The sequence below is a fragment of the Mastomys coucha genome, unplaced genomic scaffold, assembly GCF_008632895.1.
Source record: "Mastomys coucha isolate ucsf_1 unplaced genomic scaffold, UCSF_Mcou_1 pScaffold11, whole genome shotgun sequence".
Taxonomy (NCBI): domain Eukaryota; kingdom Metazoa; phylum Chordata; class Mammalia; order Rodentia; family Muridae; genus Mastomys; species Mastomys coucha.
This window is the reverse complement of record NW_022196893.1, coordinates 34,742,681-34,754,782: the sequence shown is the minus strand read 5'-3', so window position 1 is coordinate 34,754,782 and position 12,102 is coordinate 34,742,681. Positions and strand designations below refer to the sequence as shown.

Here is a 12,102-nt window from a genome sequence, read left to right as displayed (position 1 = left end):
CACCACTCACTATTTTTGTCAGCCTCAGGCGAGAGCCCGCGCCCTGTCGAGACCTCTCTTTGTCCCTCTCCATTTGGGCGTCTCTCGAGCAGATTGCAGTCTCTCGCCTGCCCGCGCCCGCGCTCGCGCTCGCGCCTCCCCCTCGGCCCCGCCTGCCCGCTCGCAGCACACTCTCTCTCTTTCGCTGTCTCTTGCAGACAGATTTATGGTCTGCCCAGAGTCTCTCATTGGCCGAGCTCTGACAGAACTTGATTTAAAGCCACGTCTCATTGGCTGATCTTGACAGGCCGATTTACGAGTCGCGATGCTATTGGTCCAACGGCCTCGGCCCTGATTTACAGCCTGGTGGGCGCCGGGGGGGGGGGGGGGCGGCTAGGAACGAGGCCGCGCGCCCCTCCCCCGCGCTCCTTGTTCTCGCGTGCTCGCCGCGCGTGCCCGTGTCGCCGCTTCCGGAGCAGCTCTGCGACTCGGCTGAGACAGCGGGGAAACTGATGGGCCTGAAGCCGGCGGCGCGCAGCCGTGGGAGCTCTGTCGCGTTTGTTGCGCGGGACCCCTCTCACCAACCCCCACTCCCATCCCCGCTTAGATTTACGAGTTCTGGCTCGGCCTTCAGGAATTAGGAATATTTATGCTTCTTTGAGAATGAGGTTTGGAGGGTGATAAATAAGGGGCCACTGGGGTACGGTGGGGGTTCCTATTTCGGACGAGGCCACTTTCCCAAGGACCCTACCAGCGGCTCCCTCTCATCTTGAGCCAGAGGGAGCCCCGGGGCTGAGGGTGGTGGGCTTCAGAAACCTGTAAGAAAGTTAGAAAGGTATGGCCCTTGAGAACCCTCTCAGATGCCTGCAGAGTTTTGCAGCAGAAGGGATAGAAGGCGAGTCAGGGAAGAACTTTGTGAGCATCGTTCTTGGAGACCCTGGAGGGCAGTTACAGCCTTTCTGCAGAGGATAGTGCTCTCTTCCTGCACTTCTAAGTTCAGTTGCTGAGGAATGAATTGGGGATGGGAGCCAGCAAACACAAGCAGGTTTCTCGGACTTGATGTCTCCCTCACAGAGAAGGGATTTGCCTGGATCCTTGGGGAAAGAGGCTAGGAATGTGGCACCCAATGCATCTCCTTAGGAGCCTCGGTTCTCAACCTGTCCACCCCCACTGCTGGCTGAAAATTAAAAACACTCCTTGCCCTGGGCCTTCAGGAAGAGGGAGGAAAGAAGGATCTGCCTAAGGATCCACATGCCTTCTCTAGTCCTCAACCCTGGCCAGCAACGGCTTTGCTCTAGGTTTGGGGAGTTAGCAGACAAAGATAGAGGCCATGACATAAGAGAGGTCTACAGAAAACTGGGAAGTCACACCCCCTGCCCCATGCCCTCGGTGACACTGGCCTCAGCAAGGATGGCCACAGTATACATATGCACAGGCTCCAGCTTGCTGTCCCCACTTCCTCCCACTAAGAGGAGGGAAAGAGAAGGGTCTAGACTGGCCCTTTAAGAGCCACTTAGGGTCAGAAAGCCTGGCCTACACAGAGAGGAAGGAGCTGATGTCAGAAGACGGATGGGCAGCAAGATGGGGATTGATGCTAATGGGGGAGTTAAAGCTAAGTACCCAGACACTCAGAGGGCAAAACTGCAGATCTGTCTTCCTTATGCTCACCTCCCCCAACACCAAGGCTGTAAATCTGCCTCCTCAATCGGGGGGGTGGGGGGAAGAGAGAAAGGAAAAAAGACAGGATCTCCTCTCCCCTTTCCTGCCCCCCACCCCATTCTTTTGTTTTCTCCCAATCCATTACCCTTCCCAGTAAAATTTCCAACTTCTAGCATTTCATCAGAAATTGAGTCAATGATTGCTCCTTGTAGAGCAGTCTGAGAGCAGGCCCCATTTTCCTCCACCAGCCCTGGGTAGGAATGGGTAGGGGGGACTGAGGTGAGGGCTCAGTGGCTTTCCCACCTAGCTCTTGCCTGGAGTTCACTCTAGTGTCTATTCTTTAGAAACAATAAAGTAAAGCGAGATCTCATCAGGGCACTAGATGCCAGGAGCACCAAGGCTCTAGAGATGTCTCTAAGGGCAGCTGGAGGTAAACCTCAGGATCCATCCACAGAAGATATATAGTCTGGTTTCTCAGAACCTCCTTGGATCACACTGATCTCCCTTCCAGCACAAGTCCTGTCTGTCAGTCTTAGGCCAACTGTGTTTGCTTCAAAGGCAGCTTTCTCTGTCCCTTGAGTACCACCTCAGGGAGGAAACTGACTCTCAGGAGTAGGAGCCTGTAACCCCTAACCAGTCCTGCTGTTTTTTATCTTTAGGTGGGACTTGCCTCCTGTCTTTCAAGACCTCTATTTCCCTTCCTACTGGTGACCTGACAGGCTTGCCCTGAGAACCCTCTCTATATGAGAAAGTAGTTCTCTGTGCCACATCTGGCAGCATCTTCCTAGCCCCAGAAACAGCTGAAGGCCTGGTTGCCTCTGGTTTCCAGTCCTAAGAGAATGACCTTGTGACATGGATTTCATCTGTTCCTCTCTCGAATTTTCCTTTAAAGGCCAAAAATTGCCTCCGGGGCATCTTCTCTGTTTTCAGGGAAAAAGGAGAGCCAGCTGAGTAAGAACACTGGGGGGTTATGGGCAGGAACCAGGAGAGCCCAGTCTTCTAGCTTCTTGCATCCGGACTAGTGTCTCCTTCCATGCCAGGGAGGTCAGCCCTTGCCCTCAGCCCTGGTCTCTAGCTGCTTCTCTACACTGGTGATAAATCCTGTCTTTGTCTCCCCTCTGACCCAAGCCCCAGGCAGGTTGGGGGTCAGAGTGTGGGGGAGGGGGGCAGACAAGAAGAGTGGGAGGAGAAGATGGACAGGAGCAGCTGGTGGGCAGCCATGGGGATGTGCACTGAGGGGATGGGACCTTTGGATTATTCTGTGGGTCCTGAACATTCCAGCAGGCTTATATTTCAAGTGAGAAAGCCAGGGTTCCTGAAATGTGGAAGTATCTTCCAAATAGTCCCTGGAGCAACAAGAATACTGGGACATGGTGTGAGGTACCTCAAAGGCTGCTAAAGGGATAATACTGTAGACACCATCCTTTTCAGCACCTTGGACTCCTACATGCATGTGTCATGTGCACATGTGCACACACACATGATTTATGACCTGTCAGCATAAAGCAGCCCAGGAGAGCCAGCCTGCCCCTCGACTGGCCCCTCCCCAGCAGCCCTTTCTTGCTGTGTCTTTCCTGTCTCCACCTCCATTTTTTCCCTGCTTGCTTTCTTTGTAAGATTTCTCTCCCAGCTTTGTCATTTTCATTTACTTCTTTCCACTTCTGCTTCTGTGCCTTCACTACTTCTTTTTCCTTCTTAGTCCTCTCCTCCTCTTCCCTTTCTTATGCTTTCCATGTGTCCAGACTCTGACACTCTTAAGTCCTGCCATCCCTCTGTCTCAGTTCCACCATGAGCCCTGTTCCAACCCAGCAGAGACCTTTGGGTGCCAGATTACAAGGATGGATAGGAGGAAACAGGCTCTACATGTGTCCAGTGGGTTTTGCTATGGCCAGGAAGTAGAGGACAGGATGCCTGGGAGGTAAGCAGAGAGTGAAGTGCCACTAAAGGAAAGCTGAAAGGACCTGGGGAGACCCAGGAAGACATAGGGCGAAGACACTGAAGGCCAAACACCAAATAAAGAAGGGCTTGGAGTTCCTGAGTGTTTGCCGTCAGACTAAAGGGGCCCTTGTGGGGTTATTTAGAACACAGATCCAGAAACAAGGCCTGGACATCCAGACAGAGATGTGAAACTGCAATATGCACAACACAGCCCCAATCATGGTCTCTAGAAACTCCTCAGAGGCTCCGCCTATCCCTGGAATGTTGGTTCAGTGTTCTGGTTGCTAGCCTCTTTACTCCAGTTCTCCCGGATTGAGAATGGCATCAGCTCTTCTCTGGTGCTGTCCTCAGTCGTGCAGCTGATTTCTTTCCTAGGGGTGCAGCAGGGGCATTGTCCTTAACCCACCCATTCCTTCTTTGGTCAGAGAGGGAGCTAGAGCTCACCCAGCAAAAGGTCCTGCAGTCAGAATGGGGTGAGGCTGCCTGGCCTTGGTGGGAAAAGAGGGAGCATAGGCACCAGGCGAGAGAAGCCTGAAGGGGCACTCTAGGAAGAGACTGCAGCAGTAAATCACCCTGTGGGGGGGCTCCTGCTGCCTGAGCTCAGTGGGGTGGGGAAGAGAGAGACAGTGGGGTAGGGGCAGCATGGGGAATCGCCACATCTGGCAGGCAGGTGTCTGGCACTGTTCAGGCTGTAGTCTCTTTCCCAGCCAAAGGGGAAGAAGGGAGGAGGGCCTCCTAAGAATCCCCAGGGGAAGAGGGAAAAGTTCGCAAATAGGAGGGGGAGGCAAACCAGACCGTCCAAGCCACTGCTGTGTCTGTTTTAGTTAGTGCTAAGGATGGGTTTGCAGAGTCCCAAATGAAAGTTGCTCACCAGAGGACAGGGTAGGCCAGGGCACCAAAACTTCAGACTTGGTAGGAAAAAGAAGGCTGGAGAAACAAGCATAGAGAACTCGGGATTTGAGAATCAAACGGAAAAAACTACACTCCTGTTGATATATCTGCTCATGAGCCCTCAACTCCATCCTAATTCTGCTGTCCCAAACCAAAGGCTCTACAGGCCATGAGAAGCAGGTTGTGGGATATAAAGCTGGGCACTGCTTCTCACAGATCAGACAGCCAAAGATAGAGGGCATCATAGCTCTTTTCCCACCAGGCCTCCAGCTTCCAGTACAGGGGCCCAAGCAGGAGTGGTCCAGCATATAGCTTTCTATCTGTTTAGAGAGATCCTGGGTCCAGGTGCTTCACAGCTGCTGTGCCTAAGGTTTTCATAAAAGGAGGACTGTTCAAACCGTAGGCTTCAATCCCTGTGTTGCAGCGGCTCTTCCCATTCTGCTTCCCTCCTTCCTCTATTCCTTCCTTCCTTCCCCTTTTCCTTGTCAGCCCTAGGTTTGCAGACCCTTGTTAGAACAGTAGAGGTGACTGAAGAGACCCTACAAATCTCAAGGGAGAGGAGGAGTCCCCACACTGCCCCCTCCTTAAAATCCTGCAGAGGAAGGGGGAAAGAAAACCAAAGCATTCTCCAGTCGCCGCAGCAACCATAAAACCCCCAGCTAAATCCATCTTGTGAGCTCACCGCCCCATTAAGATGCAGGGCCAGGCTCTGAGCCAGCCCAGGCACATTCATTTGTGCGAATAAAGGTAGAGGAGGGGGAGGGGAGCAGGCTCTGGAGGGATGGGGAAATGGCGAGAAGAGGTTATTTACACCACCGTCCTGACCTTCTGGAGCAGTGCAGGCTCCGATAAATAACCCGCTCAGCGCCGTTTCAGAGGAGTGGGAGGTGCGGGAAGGGAGCAGGGGCTGGAGGAGAGCCTCCACGCAGGTGCGTGTCTCCGGGTTACTAATGGCTGAGGCGGGAGCAGGCAGCTGGCTTTGGGGGTATGTGGGGAAGAACTCAGTTCCCCGAGTCTCCCACTGAGAAAATACCATCCCCACCCCACCCCTGGCGCCAATTTCCAGGCGAGGGGACTAGAGATGCCAAGGAGGCAAATTTCCCTGTAAATTAGGGGTAGGGGGGACTGCTGGGGAGTCTCTGAGGTAGAAAGGAAGAAATATTATAAGAGGTGGGGCGCGGAGGGGGCTGGAGGAACAGGAATAGCTGCCAAAAAAGGGAGGAACAAAATCATCACACAAAGGCAGTTTGGAAGAGATTCACTTTATTCCTCTGCCGCACAGCAGCGTACAAGGTGGACTTCTCCTGACTCCATTTCTTGCAGAGGCCGCCTCCAGTCTGCCCACTTCAGCCAATGCATGGGGCAGAACGCTTGCTCAGAAACGTTTTTTTTTTTTAAAGTCATTTTCACAGGGATGTGGGGTCAAGGGGCAACATTACACCCAAGAACGGGAATCCAAGCCTCAGAGGAAAGGTACTGCACCAGACCCTCCATCGGGGAAGACTGATGCAGAGAGGGGGAACTCAACAATAGATTGTAGAACCAAGGCAGAGAAATGTGAGTGGCGCTGAGTAGAAGGAACACGGCAAGGCCAACTTCATTACGGTCCTTTCCACCCTCAGTTCTGAGCAGAAACTTTTCTAGGGACTAAAGTAGTTTTAGTTCCAAGGCCTGGCTTTGCTCCAGGGAGACAGAGGCCACACTAGGCAAAGATCTCACAGGTGATACAGGCAGAGAGATGTGGTACAGACCTAGAGAGATGTTCTTAGGACCATGTACATGTACAGCAGCTTTGAGGCTGAAGGCCAGATCAAGGTAGAGACTGCACTTCATAAGCTCCAAGAGCCTTTAAATCACTGTCCTTCTGCAGCGCTGTCCCCTCCCTATAAGCTGTTCCCATTTCTTCTAAGGCAGAGGATAGGGCAGCAGGAAGGAGAGAAGCTGAGGCAAAGAATATATGACCTCTGCCACTCCAAACCCACCTGTGCTGAAGTTAGGAATCCTCCCTTTGCTGGATATATGGGCTGCTGGGATGAGGGCCCTTAAGGCATAGGGAACAAAACACTCAGCACATTCTTTCTCTTGCTTTGATGATCTGGAGTATAGCCACAGTAAAGGGCCAAGAAACCAAGGAGAATGGGGGATGGGGTGGGGGAAGACCAGTGTAAGTAGGAAGGGGTTGTTTCCCCTGACTCACTCAAATCTGCTGGGGACTTTACTCTCATGAGAGGGAGAGGAAAGAACCCCAGAAAGTATAGAGACACAAGAAGCCATTGCGATTCTCCAAGATAACCCTAAGGACATAAGTTGAGGGCCTGGATAAGAAGTCACAGCAGATGTGGGCTGAGGGGCAAGGAACTGGACTCAGAACACCTTCACCGAAGGAGGGACCATTTGATCTGTTCTTTGGCTGACTGCAGCACCTGTGGAGACAAAGGCAGCACTGAGGGGGGCTTGCAAGCCACAGGGTGTGAGCAGGCTGAGGCTCTCCTTCCCCACACTTGCCTTCCCTCTCCTTAGAAGAACAGGGGATAGAAAATCCCAAGGGTGGAAGAATAGGAGGAAGCTCTCTAAGGCCCTAGAGGATTGTCAGTTTGGGAAATTCCCCCCGAATTCAAATCCACTGGGGGGATGAAGAGAGAAGAGATATACCTGGGAGGAAAGAAAAAAAAAACTGGGGGTTACTGGACACACGTTATAAAGAAGGAATTATACATCCAAATGATGAGGATTTCTACTGGGCAAAATCAGAACCACTTCCATGTAGGCCTCCAGGTCAAACAGACAATCTACCTGCAGTCAAGGTAGAAGGATGGATCTGCGAAGCCTACATATTCCAGAATATGCATTTTCAGCTCAGCCCTCATTTGAATAATAAGAGAAAGAAAAGTGTGTGCTCACATTCACACAGACCATCTGCTTAAGGCAAGCCTCTGCTGGGGAATAAATCACTGACTGAGGTATCAAGCAGGGAAGGTCTGAAGGGTACAAAGCAAGGCTGACAGTCCTGATCACAGTAAAGGGGGGCAAGGGGGAGCAGAGGACACTGCTCACTGAGTCCCAGTGCTCTGGAATAAGAGGGAGCCAAGAAAGCTAACTAAGTGTGAGGTCTCAATTCAGACTTGGCAGGTTGGGGTGCTAGTTAGTCTCTGTTCATGTGGAAAGGAGGAAGGAAAAAGTCATACCTGAGACACGGTCTGCTCTGTAAGGGGGACGTCTTCACCCTGTATACAGAGATAAGCACTTAGACTGGAACATGGTAGAGGAAGAAGTATTCTTTTAAACTGAAGCAAAGGCAAATGCCCTAAACCTCTCAGCTCCTTCCAAAGACTGAGCCACAATTTACTTGGCCAGAGGACTGTGAACACAAAGGATCATTTTATCCATCCTCCATTTAAAGGCAGGATGACTTCTTAAAAGATTTATTTCATTCCAAGTAATCAGCAGGATATCTGATCCTCACCTCCCTCAACTCTGGGGTGGGGGACCTGATTCCCTAGTCAGAGAAGACCTTCCCTGAATATCAATATGGGGGGGGGGGTGGAGGGAGCCAGGGGTAGTTAATGGATCCCGCAAGGCCTGACGGGTAACGACTGCATGTTAATTTGAAGAAATAAACTGCTGCAACAGCAGCCTGAGAAGGGAGAGGGGGGAGGGGGAGCTCTCTCTTGCCACATAGAGACATATGTTAGAGGAGAAGATTAAACTATGCAAATGGAACCCATGGCAGTTAAGGAAGAGACTTCCCATTACCGGGCACAGGCAGCTTTCACTCTGTGGAGGTCAGAGCTGGGATGCTCTGGGAAGTAGTAGCACACCTCTGCTCAGACATCTCTGCACCATACAGTTTACAGGTGGGTTCTCTGCACTGTCATCTCCCAGCAGACAGGAAGGCCCCTGCCCTCAACTCAGGGACTGCCTTTCTGGTATCACTAGCACCAAGGAGGGCTGAAGTGCTTTCTGAGGGTTCCATCAGACTAAGACACTCCTCTGCCTCTGATGACTGGATCTATCTTCAAAGAGGCAATAAGCCAACCTCAAGTTCCTTTATAGTTTTAGAACCATGAATATTAAGGTTTCTTTCATTTCTTTGTTCATTCAACATATTAAAGTGCCCATTTTGTGAAAAGACCATATAAAATGCTAGGTGCCTGGGCTGGCGAGATGGCTCAGCGGATAAGAGCACTGACTGCTCTTCCAAAGGTCCTGAGTTCAGATCCCAGCAACCACATGGTGGCTCACAACCACCCGTAATGAGATCTGACGCCCTCTTCTGGTGCATCTGAAGACAGCTGCAGTGAATTACGCCGGAGCAAGTGGGGCCGGCAGAGGTCCTGAGTTAAATTCCCAGCAGTCACACACGATAGCTCACGGCCATCTGTACAGCTACAGTGTACTCATACATATAAAATAAATAAAATAAATCTTTAAAAAAAAAAAGCCTTAAAAAAAAATGCTAGGTGCCATAAACACATAAACACATAAACGAGTTCCTCTGCTTCTCTGGAACACAGATGGAGAAGTCAGGAGAATGATATATTCATGTGAAGAGGATAGGAAAAGGTAGGATGTATGTATGAGCTGGACCCTCAGCTACGCCCAGCAAGCCTGGCTTGGGAGGATCTGTGGAGAGATGGGGATGCACATTTCTGCTTACCCTCAAAGCCACCCGGTGCACCACTTGCTGGGGGTCGCTCTCTAGGATCACCCTACAAATACAAAGAAGATGGTTGCTTGCTCGGTCTAGTTCCAAGGGACCAATCTGCTGTGAAGTCAGTATCACTGACTGGAAAGATCACAACTTGGAAGAGGGGTAGCCACCTCCCCTCCCCACTCCAAATCCACATAGGGCAGAGTACTCACCCTCCATCTACAATTTCATCCACAGCCAAGAAGAGGCCCTCCATGTTCTCCAGCAAAGCTCGCTTTTCTACGTTTTTTCTGAATCCCCAAAAGAAGAAAAAAATCAGGTTGTGTGTGAAAGGAATCCTGGGACACTGTCTGAATAAGGGATCCTAACCTTGACCAGTAACTGTCTCCACCACCTACAGGTAGAAGGGAGTGAGGTGAAGAAGAGCTTTTTACATTGAATGGTGATCAGAATCTTGACATTCTGAGGGAATCCTAGAATGTGACCTCCTTCTCACTTCTAGGCTACTTATCCAGAGTGCTGCTGCTGCTGCTGAAGGTGCTTGTAAAAAGACATAGAAGATAGGAAAAAAATTCACAGCTCACAATCTGAAGCTGGTGATGGTGGAAAGGTGGGAAGAGTGGAATGCAAGCTCTCTCAAGCCCTGACAAAGTTCTCAAGTCTCTCTGCCTCTCCCCTCCCCCCAGGTCTGTTCAAGCCCTAAAACAAAGGCCAAGGAGGGGCTGGGAACAGTCAGGGGCTGCATCTACCGGCCACAGATCCGGTGGTTGGTGCATGTGGCCTGTCACATCCGTCAGTATGACTCTTTCTCTAGATTACCCGAAATGAAGTCTATTCATTCACCTGGCTGGGAAATAAATCATCCCCCTTCCTGAGGAAACCTGAGCCTTTGGCCTGCTGGTTTGTGGATTTCTAAAATGTGTTCACTTTTAGGAGCTGCTGTGGCTGAAGTGCAGAGCCTTGAATGTTTTCAGAGAAAGTATCTGATATCTTCTCTTGCTCGTGTGCATGGGAACAGAGGGCTCATGGGGAGGTAAAGAGGGCAAAGAGCACAGTGGGCCCATTCTGTGTCCAGGGAAAGACTATAAGGGCTAGTAATGAAGAACTAGTAGTGTTTCCTCCATTCCCAAGGTAGCAAAGTTTCACCTGGGTTACTTCCCTGTCCTTCCCCTTCAAACCCACAGGACAAGCCTAGGAAAGCACACCTAGGGCTCAGAACGCCATCAGAGTTACTGGACACAACAAGAGTGGGTACAGGCATACACTAGGTCCAGGTCTATACTCCAAACCACTCTTGAGGCTGAAGCAAGGATTACATGTTCAAGGGTTGCCTGGGTTACAAAGAGTCTTAAGACAGCCTGGGCAATTTAGTAAGACCTTGTCTTTTCTTTTTTAAATACAAAGAAAATATTTTTATTTGTGTATCAAAGACTCTAAGGTTAACAGTTGATGTCAAGACAAAAAGGCTTGAAAAGCTATAGATAATCAACCTCCCTTGATTATTTTTAGAGCAATTGATATGCTGCCAACTGAATCTTAAGCATGATGTGTTCAGGTGAAAGGATTATGGTTTCTTTACATTAGTCTTTGGAATCTTTCTTTTTTTAATATGACCTTGTCTTAAATTAAGAGAAAAAATAAAATAAAGAAAAAGTTTGAGTGAGAAGCTCAGTGGTAGAACAGTTGCCTACCGTTGGTCCTAATCATCAGTTCAGCCAAAGGAAACAAAATAGAATATTCTTCCTGAGTAAAGGACTCTTTCCTCCCATAGCAAGAGAATAATTCCATTTGAGGACCATTCTCTCCACCTAACCCTCCACTCAAGTTAGTTATCCCCAAATAGCAAGTCTATTTCTTACCCTGAACTAACTCCCCCGTGTGGCTCTGATTTTTCACTAATCCCTGGCTCTAAGGAGTAGGTACTTCCCTTCCAAGTTTAAAATGAGAATGGCTGCTCACCTCAGCATCTGGCTCAGGGAGTCGAAGAGGCAGTTCAGAACAGCCATAAGCATCAGCTGTTGAGAAAGGAGAAGGAAGGTTCAAGGCTCTAAAACTGCTACCCCAAAACAGACTCTCCACTTTATTCCTCAGCAAAAAAGCAAGAGCTTTCACAAATGGCTAGGGACATAATGTGAAGGAAAAACACAACACCAGAAGGACTCTGGCTTCTCAGAGAACTTAGTTATGCTAAGCAATTCCATGAGTGGAGGCTTCTTTAAGGCAGAAACTGAGACAGCACTTTGCTGGTATAGTCCTCTGTAGATGTCTATGGTCCTCTGTGAATTTACCTTTTATTAAAGATTTACTTTTCTCTCTGTGTATTTTACATGCATGTGTACAGGAGTGCCCATGGATTCCAGAAGAGGGCACTGGATCTCCCTGGAGCAGGAGTTATAGAGGGTATGAGCTGCCCAGCATGGGTGCTAGGAACCAAACTCAAGTACTCTGAAAGAGCAGTAAGCATTCTTAACACTAAGCAATATTTCCACCTGCGTTTTGTTGTTTTGTTTTGTTTTGTTTTTTTGGTTTATCGAGACAGGGTTTCTCTGTATAACCCTGGCTGTCTTGGAACTCACTCTGTTGACCAGGCTGGCCTCGAACTCAGAAATCCGCCTGCCTCTGCCTCCCAAGTGCTGGGATTAAAGGGGTGCACCACTACCTCCCGGCCAGCCAGTGCTCTTAACAGCTGAACTATCTCTTCAGCCCCTTCCCCTATGCCTTTACCAAACTACCTGATGGATTATAAAGAGAGAAATCATTAACTACTTAAGAGCTGAGATCAGGGGCTGGCAAGATGGCTCAGCGGGTAAGAGCACTGACTCTCTTCCAAAGGTCCTGAGTTCGGATCCCAGCAACCACATGGTGGCTCACAACCACCCACAATGAGGTCTGACGCCCTCTTCTGGTGCGTCTGAAGACAGCTACAGTGAATTACACCAGAGCGAGCAGTGGCCGGATAGAGCAGAGGGGGCAGGCGGGGGGCA

General features: G+C 50.1%; 1 protein-coding gene across 1 annotated transcript in view; it reads right to left on the bottom strand.

Annotated features, from left to right (window-relative positions):
• Window positions 1–5,713: 5,713 nt before the first annotated feature.
• Copz1 (COPI coat complex subunit zeta 1) overlaps window positions 5,714–12,102 on the bottom strand; it is a 26,641-nt gene continuing 20,252 nt past the window's right edge. Inside the window, exons 5-9 of the mRNA XM_031357464.1 lie at window positions 11,078–11,133; window positions 9,331–9,408; window positions 9,125–9,176; window positions 7,653–7,691; window positions 5,714–6,890 (exon numbers count right to left, since the gene is read on the bottom strand). Coding sequence (XP_031213324.1) covers window positions 6,843–6,890; window positions 7,653–7,691; window positions 9,125–9,176; window positions 9,331–9,408; window positions 11,078–11,133 — 273 coding nt within the window. The 3' untranslated portion in view covers window positions 5,714–6,842. The remainder of the gene's footprint in view (window positions 6,891–7,652; window positions 7,692–9,124; window positions 9,177–9,330; window positions 9,409–11,077; window positions 11,134–12,102) is intronic.